Genomic DNA, 13899 nt, shown 5'->3' on the forward strand with positions numbered 1-13899 from the left:
ACTTTTGCACTGAAATTTAGATTAATTAGGATAATTTAGTTGAAAAATACCTCATGTTTGATGCAATCGCGATCTACTGCATTACAAGAAGCAGTAGATTTTGATCTTTGGTCATCTACAGTTTTCCATTGTATATGATCAACTTAATACAATTTATGAAATTAAGAATTTAAGTGCATATTATATTTGGTTTCTTTGTGGTATATTCGTGTGTTTTATTTGCTTGTCTTTCTTTTGACAGGAAGATAAACTTCATTTAGATCAAGAAACTGTGAATGACGCAAATACTAAGCTGAATTCGAAAGATTTTTTGCAACTGTGTCTGCAATCTGTATTGCATCATTCTGCTCTTAAATCACACGCTGAAGGTAGTACAAGTTTCTATTTATTTATTTATGTATTTGAACTATTATTACATGGAAGTTTTACGAGAGTAACTTGTAATATAATACACTACCACGTATTGTGTTACGAAAAACAGTTTTTATTTATTTATTTATTTGTGATGTAATTGAGATAAAGCTTTAAATTTTTGTTTGAGCAGAGGTATTAATTTTAAAAGCAGGAATGTTAAAACTTGAACTTGCAGATTTTTTTAAAAATCGGAATTCCTTTTCCTGGAGAGAGATGAGCCAGTGACTAAGGTCGAAGAGCGAAAGTACCTATAGTGTGAAGGATTGTCAGTTGGGTCCAGGATGTGTGGATTGTAATCTTTTCTTTTCTTATTTCATCAGTTTTTCAAATATTGCTTGTTTTCTTACCTTCAAGGACATAACCATAAGACGTTAAACTAAAGATTTCATTTTATTTCTAAAGGTCAAACATCATAACGTTGCAGTTAGATTAAAAGTACTCGATTAAACCGTATCTCAATGAACTTGATCTAGATTTTTTTAAGTTCATAGTTTTTAAGATTTACGAAGAGATCTTACATAAATTAAAACTGCCTGCTTTGTGAATGCCACTAATATTGTCTCATAATATTCGTATCAAACTTACGTAAACGAAAGGAAAATGAGTTTCCAAATTATGTTTTAAAAATGGTGACGGTATGCTTATTTTTGGGTAAACAAGAAATTACTTGACCGAAAGATGAATTGTTAATTCCTTTGTTGAAATAAAAATATATTGATAATATATAATGTTTATTGTATATGTTATTTATTTTATTTTTTATTTTTGTTTTAGATATAGTTAAACAAGGCGGCTTAGAATTGCTGATGGATACTTACAGACTTCATGGAGATGAACCTGCGATTGCTGGTATGCTAGGGAAAATTCTTTCGAACCTCTCTACGCATCCAGAGTTCATACAAGATATATTTATAACAGGTGAGATTCAAATATATCTAACACTTATTTTTCGTATTGCAGGTTCGATATTTAATCCAAGTGCATGTAATTCTAATCTAAAGTTAATGTTTGTGATTATTTTCTATATAGCTTTTGTATTAGAAATGAACGTGAAAGTAATAACAGTCATTAATATTGAACTTATCTCAAACTGCCTCTTAATCTTAAATTATCGAACTGCTTCAAAAGGTTCTCCTTTCTTCAGTAGTGGTTATGTCGAAATTTCAACTGCTAATCGACCTTACCTCTTGTGCTGCTAACCTTAGCTTTTTGATATTTTTTAACCAGCAACATTCAGATGCGTAACTGTCTTTCTTAAAGTTAAGAAACTAAACATGCAGTTCATATGAGACAGTTCAATATTCACTTTTGAATTAACTGAAGGATAAAGACTTCTTACGTCGTATACTCACAAATTGTGTTTCCTTAACTAGAAATAAAGATGGTGTATCCCTGAATTACACTTTAAAGTTCAGATGCGTAAAATGGTTACTACTTTGAGAGAAACTATCACAAAGAATGCATCTTCATTCTGTGTTCTCTACATTGCGTTGGTGGCGGTAATGAGAGGTTCCAAAATCACAGCCCGATTGTTGATGTTAAAGTTATGCAGCTTCCTTAGACTATAATTGTAGAAACAAGCCGTTCCAGATACTGATTGAATTCTGCAGTCAGATTAGCTCTATGGGTCTTTGCTTGGTTTCCGTCCGCTGTTCCTTGTTCCAGATAATGGTTTTCAACAAGGTCTGTATGCTGCCATCAATTTATACACAGTTGCTCAAGACACATCTAGCACATTGGCACTCTTAGTGTAACCAGTTAACTATGCACCAACAAGTTACCCTCTTTCAAAATCAGATAATAAGTATTCCATGTTGCACCATTTGGCCTATTGCACTTGCGAATCTGTACTACTTGAAAGGAAAAAGAGATGGGGGAAGAAAGATTACTATTGATGGCCGAATATTAAAACGGGTACTTTTTTGTCAATGCGAAGAAGTTAGCTAATGACCATGGTGTATGGAATCTTGTCAATTTGCAGCAAGTGAAAATGAAATGAAAAAGAAATGAAATCTTTTAAGTTTTACGTCCCACGGTTATGCCGGTTAGGCTAAAGGAGACGGTAATGGTGAGAGATGAATGAAATGGTGGAATGAAGAAAGTGGGAAAACCCCGGGAAAATCACGGGCACGCTGTTTGTTCACCACAAAGTTCACACGACGCGAGCTGGGATCGAACCAGAGACCCCAAGTACCAGAAGTGAACGCCAAGTGATGAAAGAATCCAGATAACAAGATTAGGTATAATTCTTAGACTATTTCGATGGAACGTACATGTTTGGAGATTACTGAAGAGTTAATTTAAATGCAAAGTATATGAATTCCTTCGCGCCGTGTGGACTTTGTAGTGGAGAAACACCGAGCTCGTGGGTTTTCTCGGGGTTCTCCCGTTTTCTCCCACTTTCTTCATTCCACTATTTCACTCACTTCTCATTATCACCGTTTCCTTTAGCCTAACCGGCATACCCGTGGGATGTTAAACTTAAAGATTTCATTTCATTTTATATGAATTCCATATTGCCGCCTTCCACCGTTGTTTGCTGCAAGTGTGTGATACGTGTATGAAACCTAATAATTTTACTTAATGGTAAAATCGAGAATATCAAGATTACTAGAAATATTTCTTCAAATTGTAATTTTGACTTCGTATGAGGCTTTTCTGTAAGTGCTGTACCATATAAATATGGTATCTGAAAAAGACATGAGAAAAGTTAAGGATAAAACCTGTATATATGCTAACATTCTTTCATTTGTATTATAGGTTGGATTGCTGTGTTGGCAAGGTGGGTTCGTCATCCAAATCCTCTCATTGAGACTCCAGCAGCTAAAGCTTTATCAAATCTTGACACCGAAGCTAATGACAATGTAATGTACAAAGGAGGTGTTTATGTACTTCATCCGGCTTTCCGGCGATCTGAAGATGCCAAAGTGGACATAATATTTTTGCATGGACTTTTGGGTGGTGTGTTTAGAACGTGGCGACAGAGGGACGATGTAAAAGACGAGATGTATCTTACGGACGAAGTAGAGATCAGTGGGAAAGTTACAAAACTCCGTTCGCACCAGCAAGAACACATAAGACCATTAACGGATGCCTATAACGAAGAATGGGCCAATATTGGACGAGATTTTGAGTTTGTGTATGCAGATGTACCTTTGGAGATGAGAAGAGAACTTAACGAAACATTCACTTACAGTGGAGAGGAAATTGATCGTATCGAGTCGAAGTGGGAGAAGAAATGTTACACTATGTGTTGGCCGAAAGACTGGTTACCGCATGATTGTGCTTATAGTCGTGTAATTGGTGTTAATTATGATTCACATGTTTCATTGTGGTCTCCAGTTTATCCCTTGGAGAGTTCAAAGTGAGTAAAATATTAATTTATTTTTCTTTGTGACAGTTGTTTTAGCAAGTGAAAACAATATGGGTTCACTTGTGTCTTTTTCTTAGCGTTATCTTGATATAACAGGAATACTGTGGAAGATGAAATGGTCTGAGTCTGGAAAGGGTTCAGAAAAAGAAATTAAATGAAATCTTTGAGTTTTACGTCCGACGGTTATGCCGGCTAGGCTAAAGGAGACGGCGATTATGAGAAATGAATGAAATGATGGAATGATGTAAGTGGGAGGAAACGGGAAAACTCCGAGGAAACCCACGCACACGGTGTTTGTCCACCACAAAGTTCACTTGGCAGGAGCCGGGATCGAACCTGGGACCCCATGCACCAGAGGTCAACGCTCTACCACTGAGTCATCACGGTTCCTGGTTCGGAAAAAGAGTAGTGCCCCAAAGAACAGTAATTTGGAGACAAATGAATAACGCTGTTAGCGACGAATTGCAGTATCTGCGATGCCAAGTACGAAAGATTGGACAACATAAATATAAAAAAGTAGTTGAGAATGGTTGGAAGATTTCCGAATATACGATTAAGAATCGTAACAGAAGGAAGCGGGTATCAATGATTATGAATGCCCATACCACGTAAATAATAATAATAATGTGTTACTATATATCTATATCTATATATCTATATATATATCTATATATCTATATATATATATATATATATATATATATATATATATATATATATATATATATATATATATATATATATGGCAATTATATATATTGCAAATTTACAATACACATTGTTGGATAAGTAAAATATATTATAGCTGTTGTTTCAGGTATGAAAAGCATTAGGATAATAATTGTTCAAATTGATCCTCCTCTTCCAGCCTGGCAAGTATCGATGCGAGCACGGAAAGCTTGTTGTACAAAGCGTAGTATTGTTGATTGAGTTGAGTTGAGTTGATTTTGAGTTTAACGTCCCTTTCAGCAGCGAGAGTGTATGAGACGGGACCTACTGATTAACGTAAAATCCGAACCACATGAGTTCCAGTCGGGAATCGAACACGGATCTCCCACGCTAAAGGCGCGTACGCTAACCGCTTAGCCACGAATGAAATCGTAGTATTGTTGGTATGATAGCATGGCTAATAATAGTATTAATAATAATTATAAGAATAATAATAATTATAAATCAATTCTTCATTTATTGTAACGTTCCTACCGGAAACAAAAACAATAACATGCCTATATTCCATTTGAAAACATGCTTACAAATTTCCCTCAATGAAACGTATTTTGTAATGCTTAATGATACTCCTATCGAAATGTAAATACATTTAACATATGTAGAGTAATTAGCAAAATCACACACATATTTTCTGCTTTTTTCTTTCCTTATCTCGCTTATCATAGAGTTAAATTATTAATATTGTAATTGCTCATATTTGCTATAGTATACATATTGAATAACTCAAATAAAGATCTTACTTTGTGTCTGTGGAATTAAAAATCATTTGAACTTGATTTACAAGTGAATTAACACAATCAAGAAAATAACATGAACGTGTTTACAAAAAGTAAGAAAATACATCCTTCAAATAGTGAAAGGCTTATACTGTAAATAACGTACCCTGACAAGGATTTTTTTTAATATGAATACTATTGTTGGAGACTACAATTTACATAATAAAAATATACACAATAGGTAGAAACAGAGGTTATCTATCCGCCAATTTCGTCAAGAGGCACAACCCAAGGTAATTTTTACAGCACAATTTTAAAATCCTCTCTTCTTACACACTTTTTAAAAACCTTTAGAATACCCTCATTCTCTTTCCGTAATTAAGGCAGACAATGTTAAACCGAAATATTTAAGAAATAACATTTACTTACATACAGAGGATTATTTTTTTCATAAAGAAAAAAAGGCTTATGCGTTTTCATACTACAACACTTATTCTTCATCTTCACTTTTCGTATGCGGGAAATTAAATTTGGTGCTTAAAACTTGCAACTTACGTTCACTAATGAGGAATTATTGAAAGCTTCGATTGACAAGTATGCTGTTGTTGACACTAATTTTATTTCAGCGACATCTCTGCTGTTGAGTTACATGACTGGAATCTCCAGATTGTAAGTGAAATCGCCTTTCTGGTTCAACGAAAAGCATCATTTCGACCTAATTTGAATATAGTCTATCAGAACTGCATTTTTCCTATTTTCATTTCATTTCTGAAGTAAGAAATCGAAAATATTATTTTTTTTTTTTTGTAATTCTATTGAATATATAGGGACACTTGAACAAATATATAAGCGATAATAATTTTTAGACTATTTTAATTAACGAATGTGTCACTGAGAGGAGAGAGATTCAATACATTATAATGAACATTGCTGTGCAATTTGATTATTGCAATCGTTATTGGAATATAAAAGTATTGAATTATTGATACTGTAATTACAGAGATTGATTCGTTTATATTGAACCGAATTTGAATGTGTCACTTACCTAGGAAATACCATGTTTCCACCAGTTATTGCCCAGCATCGAGTTTCCATTGCAAGAGATTGCGTTGCAGATGGACCATGGGTATTGCATCCCACTCCTCCTTACAGGCTTTCCACAGGCTGGAGACGATGCGGATTCGACAATAGGACAGGCGCAGCTTGAGGAGTGCAAAAGCATAATAGTTCATTGGGCTGGCATCTGGACTCTTTTGACTTGGATGTCAGAGAAAGGATTTGCCAACATTCCAGTTTTCTGTTCCATACGGCGATAGAATTGCAGCGATGTTTTTACCGTGTGGCTGGGTGCCTTGCCTTCGTGCTGTTCAATCTGGTTCATGTCTTGTCCATACAGTGTTGAGATTTCATGCTGGTACATTTCAGTTAGGACATGAGTCTGGTAGTACGCAGCATTGATTTTGATGTTTTGTTCTACCTTTCGGAGACACAATTTGCCCTCTGTACGAGAAACCGACCACAATCATGTATCCTTTTGGGAAACTGCACTGGTGGAAGAATATGCTTTTGCTCTTGACGTCAATAGGGTCTGTATGTAATGGCACGAACTTTACCACAGTCTGTGAGGTAAATCCACGCCTCATCAAGGGTAATAACAAACTTCCAACGATCGCCCGCAAGATTATGTTCATGACACGGTCTCAGGGCGTACATACTGCTCTTGCGAACGACCGTGAAGCATAAATTCCAGTGAATAGCGCGATTGATTGTCACCTGCAATGTGCGGCATTTGCTGACCACCGCACGCTGGGTGTGTGGGAGTTTCGGATGTCACCAAACCCTAACCCACGCGAAATAGCGGCGGGATCCTCTTCACAGAAGGTCGGTTTCTAGCTGCTCGCGTCGATGTAGTAGATCTAGAACTCTGCTGCATATTTCCGTATAATACGATTCACAATGGCATGACCTACACAAAAATCATGCACTTGACACATTTGTACGATGCGCAACTCCGTGAACTTAGCATCGGAAAGGGCCACAATGAACCTCTTCCAGAATGTGTTTTTCGGCGCCACCAGACAACGCCCGACCATACTGCTCTATTACGTGACTAACGAGATACCGTTGCTTGCTTCGTGGCAATCTCATGGCGATGAGTTGCACATGCGCGGTAGAGTTGCACATTGACTTCGGCTCAATATAAATGAATCAACCTCTATAAATGCGTACTTACACAGATCTGTATCTCTTCATAGGCGGACTATTTTTGAGAGAGGCCAAGAGTTATTAGAAAAGCTGCATGAAGCTGGAGTTGGAAAACGGCCAATAATATGGGTTGCCCATTCAATGGGTGGTATTTTGATCAAAAGTCTGTTGGTTGCAGGTTTGTATACACAGCTTGAAACTAGTTTAAAGTTGCTTAATATTTACATAAGGGCGTGCAAATAACTCAGGAATATCTTACATAATGCAGGTTTTGCTCTAACGATATTTCTATTACATATATTTACGAATATATTAAAAATAACAATTTTTAAAAAAATTTCTGATATATAGTATTATCAGTAACAATTCGTACTCTGCAGAAGCAGCAGTTGCAATATCAAAGATATGAGCATACGCGTGAGTGTTCCCCTTCTCCTGTGCTTTTGAGTCGTAACCAGGTAACATTTAGGAAATATGAACAGGAAAGTCCTTTCAAACTTTATTTTTATATTTATGGATTTCAGGGCGATAAATATAAAAATCGTTCAAACGATTGATCTTAAATTTAGCTCACGAAAGAAGAGTAAGAAGTACCGGATCTGAAAGGACGCTGTTCCTCCAAAACATGCTCCAGTTCCTTAAGGGATGCTGGTGGAGGGTAATGAGACCGAACACGCCTTTCTAACTCAGACCACAATGGCTCAATGATGTTCAGATCTGGTGATTGTGGGACCCAGGGGAGGTGTGATGGCTCCTGGTCATGCTCCTCAAACCATGATTTCACCGTTTTTGCAGCGTGACAGAGTGCCAAATCATCAGGGAATAACATTTGGGCCATGGGTAGAACCTGGTCCCTCAAAATGGCCTCATACGCCCTAGCATTCATCATTCCATGCAGGGCTATGATAGGACCTGCGGAAAACCACGATATCACTTCTCATACTGTAACAGAACCACCTCCATGCTTTACAGTTGTGAGCAGACAGTCTGTATCATAGGCTTGCGACGGTGTTCTCCATACGTAAACACGACCGGTTGTTGAAAACAAGGTGAAGGTCGATTCATCGGACCACATTACGTGTTTCCACTGCTCATGAGTCCACGCCTTGTGGTCCTTGCACCACTGGGCATGTCTTTTCGCATTTACTGTTGTGACCAGGGTTTTGGCGATAGCGGCCCTGCCATGAATTTTCATTTTATGAAGTTCCCGTCGCACTGTTTTCTTTGAAACCGGGTTCTAAAGGTTGGAATTGAGTTCAGACGTAATTTTCATTGCAGTGGTCTTCTTTCTAGCTGCTACAATCGTTTTAATGCCCTCCTGTCCCTATCTTACAGGATTGTCTTTCTACCACTGTTGTGCTTTGCAGACGTCGTTTGCCCATGAATTGTGTATGCCCTCGTGACATTGGACACAGTGTCTTTCGATACCCCCACAATGTTCGCCACTGTTGCCACTGAAGCTCCAACCAGACGGGCACCAACGATCATGCCTCTTTGGAAGACTGTCAGGTCGCCCATTTTACCGCACCACTTTCATATCACGATACTCACAGGTGAACTGGTTACTGCTGACGGAAGAGGAAGGTCCACATGACACATTGAAAACAAAAAAAAAAAAAAAAAAAAAAAAAAAAACAATCGGCAACTGCAACACACATTGTACAGTGGAGAACCAAACTTAGTTGAAAATTTTATCGAGGTCGGTAAAATTTCCAAAAATTTAAATCCCATTAATAAAAAAAACACGTGTGAAGTGTTTTTAGATTTTTTGTCTACCCCTGTATATATATATATATATATATATTGATGTTCAAAACTTAAGGATGAAATGGATAAATAACAAAATATTGCGTTGTCAGTGGAAATGAATGAAAACCCGAAATATGCTGCTAGAGATCTACATGTACACACTTAGCAAGACATTGCATGGCGTAACGTCAATGACCGTAGTGCCGAATTGGTCTGCTCCCCAACACGAAGCAGTTGAATGAAAGGTGTGTATGTCAGTCAGACAGCTGTTAAGATGCATACTGTATGTTTCAGTAATTGATGCCTCGTTTGACATCTACACATTACGACGGATGGGGATTCTAGACTAGTTACCCACCATCACAAACGAGAGTCCGCGGTGCAATTTACAATACAAGTTAAACCTCCCTCACCAAAAGTCTCATACAACTTTGGTTCGAGTACTCGGAACGTCTCTTATAGCCCAGGGGAAGGAATTCGTAAGGTTCACGGAAAGTTAAATTAAGCACCTAATGTTTGAGTAGTAGAGATAATGTTCCTTTGCAGTGCGCTACACCTAACTGCATGGTAAACAACTTATTATATGATACACAAATATATTCAAAGCTTACCTGAAGCATCAATCCCTTTTTTTAATAAAACATTAAGCAATCACTTTGCACCAATATTAAATAACTAAATGAATACTTTAAAAAAATGAAAAATATGAAAAATAAAGTAGATGATTTGAATTATTTGATTTTCACCTTATACATAAACTTTAGTAGAACAGGAAAATCAAAATAATGTGAGATATGATGATTTATGATATTCTCTACTAATTCTATTAGCACAAACTTGATTTCACTTTTAAAATATATATATATATATATATATATATATATATATATATATATATATATATATTATATGCCCTAACTCGGAAACGGATGTATGACGGCTACGCGAATTGTTGCGATTACGGAAGTTTATTCACCATACGATGTAAACACTATCCACTGTTAGGAAAATGGTTTATCTCCTGGCACAATAAAAAATAAGATTTCATTTAAAAATATTCCTTCCTAGCTGGATTATATATTATATTTTCCTCAAATACGAAATAGGCTTGAGAGAACGTTGTTATGCTGGATGCATGTTATATAGTTCCGTCGTAGGCGATTCTCATTCCATACTCTGTACTGTTTATCTCTATAAATACGCTTACTTAGAATTTCATCATCATATCATTATAATTATTTATTTATTTTCAATTTCAAAATGGCCCGTATTTTGTGTCAGCCTTCAGTTTTCATTTAGTATTACAACAAGTTTTACTTTTAAATTTCAATTCTCAACTGAGCCATGCGAAATGTTAAAATGTTAATTTCAAATTTGATTCATTTAATGTATGTAAAAACGTCAGCATCCCGTAATATTATGTTATAAGTTTAACAAACAGTTCTTTGTTTTCCAGCATATGAAAGTGGCAATAAAGATTTAAGTGGGTTATGGAAAAATACAAGAGGCATTGTGTTTTACAGTACACCACATAAAGGTTCCCACCTTGCAGCATTGAAACAAGCTATGCAGCTGTTACTCCTTCCAACTGTAGAAGTACAGGAATTAAGACATGGTGAGTATAGCTATACCAGTCTTATTTTGAAATAAGCAAATAAATAAATAAATAAAAATGAAAAAAGTGATATCTCGTCGCAGTGTACTACACAAAATCATAGTAATACGATGCAAACAAAAAGTTGGATGGTATTCGTTTAAATGCCATGAGATTGGATGATTCTAAAATATTTCATGTCTAGCTGCCATAGCGTATATCGCAGCTAGTATGAGATTTCCATTCCGTTATAAATTATGCTTAGGAAAAAAACAAATTAATCTCCTTTTGCAATTCACACCACAAGTAACCGGCGTGAGATCGTGCCTATACAGTAAAAGTTAAATAGAAAGTCAAGAAGACACCGCGTGGGTTGCTACTTCATCCGTAACTGTTAGTAAAAATTAAATAAAGACAGATTACTGTTAGACAAAATCATAAATTCAGTAGGAATATAGCTGTCTTATCAGCCCAATAATCCAGATGTGATCGCTTTACTAACTAACTATACAGTCTTTCCGGTTTTTGTGATCTTTTGATCAATAGCTTAAAAATTAACAAATAACCACTTGAAGCTATCTAGAAGAATATGAATGTTCTAATGCAAAATTAGAAAAGGAAAAACCTGGTATATTGGATAAAGACGAGTATACTCAGATTTGCCTCCGGGAATCGAATTTGAAAACCTACAAACACGATATATTTGAGTAAAACAGATTCTGTCGTTATATGTAATTTTATACGCAAATCATGCGATGTAGTTGTTTTGGAATTTAAATGTGCTGTAATGAAATTTCTTTGTTTCGACTTGTATTATGGCAAGTGAACAATTACCATGTTCGTCAGTTGTTTTATTAATCACATTATAGTATATTAAAGCATAATTTTCAACTATCATCTCTATGATAACGACATTAGATGTCAGACTTGTATATGTTTCTTGTATCAGAAATAATAACTTTTTATGTATACATAATGAATATGCATTGGAATAATTGGCTTAATAGTTATAACTGATCACACGTTATAGGTAATGACTAAAGTTGTTCTCGCTTTTCGAATGCTTTCTGGTACATATACGGAGAACTAATTTCAAAATTTATTAAGACAGTAAGTATACGTACGTCTACACTCTTATTGCTATTTAGTAATAATACCGTGTTGGATTTTGCGTGATAATTATGTACGATCTAAGGAAATTTTCGAACTGTAAAATATACATATAAAGTAACAATTCCTGATTATTTTACATATGTATTTTAAATTTATTTTACTCATATTTAATGTCAGTTAAAATTAAAATGCGAAGCTTACCGAATAGGTGAACAGACAGAAGTAGATGTGGGTAATCAATAGCTTTTGAGGTTCGATTTTTGAAAATAATCATTCTTCAGTCGTTTCCTGTTGATTGCAGGCTTTTCATTACTGGTCTTTTAACTCTGATAAGATTATCATTTCTATTCGTGTTTTAAATGCAACAATAGTCAATACTCGTTAAATTGTTGCTTCCGATTACTATGCCTTATGAGTGGAATAAAACATAGTACTAGTCGTACTTTTCCTTTTCTTTTAATGAGAAACTATTTCTGTTTCATTATTGGGAAATAATATGGGGGCTGGAGAGAAAGTAGTACCGTTATATCCGTAAATAATAATGAAGGGGATGGGCGCACGTGTATGGAAATCTCGCTATCCTTGACTGAAGGCTGATATCCAGCTAATATAACAAGGCTTTATATCCACATTTCTTGGAGACATACATGATATACCTTCGCGTACCTGACATAGCCCTCTAGTCAGTTTTAAGACAGGATCATTTTACGCCATTCCTGTTTCACACTACTACATGACAGCTTTGCACTTCTCCGTCTGCATATACAACCTGGCGAGAGTGAGCTGTTGAACAAGCACGTCCTTCGTTCAGGCGAGCTGGGTATAGCAACCCCTCACAATTTCATAACATGAGAACAGTGTCCTTTCTCTCCAGCCTTCATAGTTTCTCAAATTCCTTCTGAAGAGAAATTGCTTGACAAGCAATTTTCTTAATTCTAGGTGCTCCATTTCTCATTAATTTGCATGATAAGTTCATGAAATTGCTTGAAGAAGTGCCAATTAAGATTTTGAGTTTTACTGAGGAGAAATCTACTTTGGTCAGTTCTTTGGGTTTTCGAGCAACATTTGTTACTACAGAATCGGCAGGTGAGTTTTATATTTTATGTTAATAATTGATGTTGTAATAGTGTTACAAATAATAAAATTAACCAAATAAATGTGGATACTTTTGAAAAAAAAATTAAAAATGGTTCACGTTTACACTGTCGTTTACTGTACGGAAGAATCGTATTGTAATTCATTTGTAGAGCCCATTGGGTTGTTAGCTTCGTAAGTAGACGCATATTTATTTAGTAAGTGTCATTTGTAGAAGAAGAAAGAAATGTGTACTAATCCACCGTTTATTTATTCAATAAGTATCTTTTTAAGTTCCATTGATTCAATAAGTATGAATACAATAAATGCATATTTTGTTACGTTTCGGAATGCTACTGCTTTCCTCAGACTTCTCCCGAATGAAAACCTAGGCATGGTCCTTTTCTTATGTATTATTCAGAAATCCTTTCCTTTTTTTTTTTTTTTCTTTCTTTCTTTGCATCGTCGTCTTGCCTTTCACTTCTGCTCGCCTACGTGACTGCAGGTGTGTTCGCTCATCTGCTTTTTCGTTTTTCTGGCTCCTTTCCCCATGCTGACTCTTTATCCTTCATTCTTCCTTTTGTTTTCTGTTCTCTCCGGATCTCTATTGTTTACGGAATCCAATGATAGAATACCGCATTCATAAAAATTCTCCATTGACTTCTGTTCTTAGCCAACTGGATCCAGTTTCTACTTTGTATTCCTATTTCTTTAGATCCGTCTGTGGCTAGATCTTTCTAATAGGGTTTTTCCGATTGAGTTTCCAATCCTGCTTCCATGTTGCCTATAACCTGTCCACCTGAGGTACCTAGGCTTAATTATCCTAACAGTGTTGGGTAAACGGTATAAATTATTCATCCTATGCCGTTTCCGCCATTCCCCATTCCCATTCGCCTCAGCATTTTGTTTTCAAATACTTTCAATCTGTGTTC

At 35.9% G+C, this 13899-nt stretch overlaps 1 protein-coding gene across 5 annotated transcripts in view; it reads left to right on the plus strand.

Moving 5' to 3' along the window:
- Nucleotides 1–13899, plus strand: part of LOC145690662 (protein SERAC1) — a 95997-nt gene that overhangs the window by 63087 nt on the left and 19011 nt on the right. For all 5 annotated transcript variants that reach the window (XM_081765810.1, XM_081765792.1, XM_081765800.1 and 2 more), the window contains 6 exons: nt 242–368; nt 1189–1332; nt 3175–3778; nt 7488–7615; nt 10643–10801; nt 12833–12979. In XM_081765810.1, the coding sequence (XP_081621936.1) occupies nt 242–368; nt 1189–1332; nt 3175–3778; nt 7488–7615; nt 10643–10801; nt 12833–12979 (1309 nt within the window). The remainder of the gene's footprint in view (nt 1–241; nt 369–1188; nt 1333–3174; nt 3779–7487; nt 7616–10642; nt 10802–12832; nt 12980–13899) is intronic.

The sequence above is a fragment of the Thermobia domestica genome, chromosome 1 (assembly GCF_964235325.1).
Source record: "Thermobia domestica chromosome 1, izTheDome1.hap1.1, whole genome shotgun sequence".
In the NCBI taxonomy this organism is placed as follows: Eukaryota; Metazoa; Arthropoda; class Insecta; order Zygentoma; family Lepismatidae; genus Thermobia; species Thermobia domestica.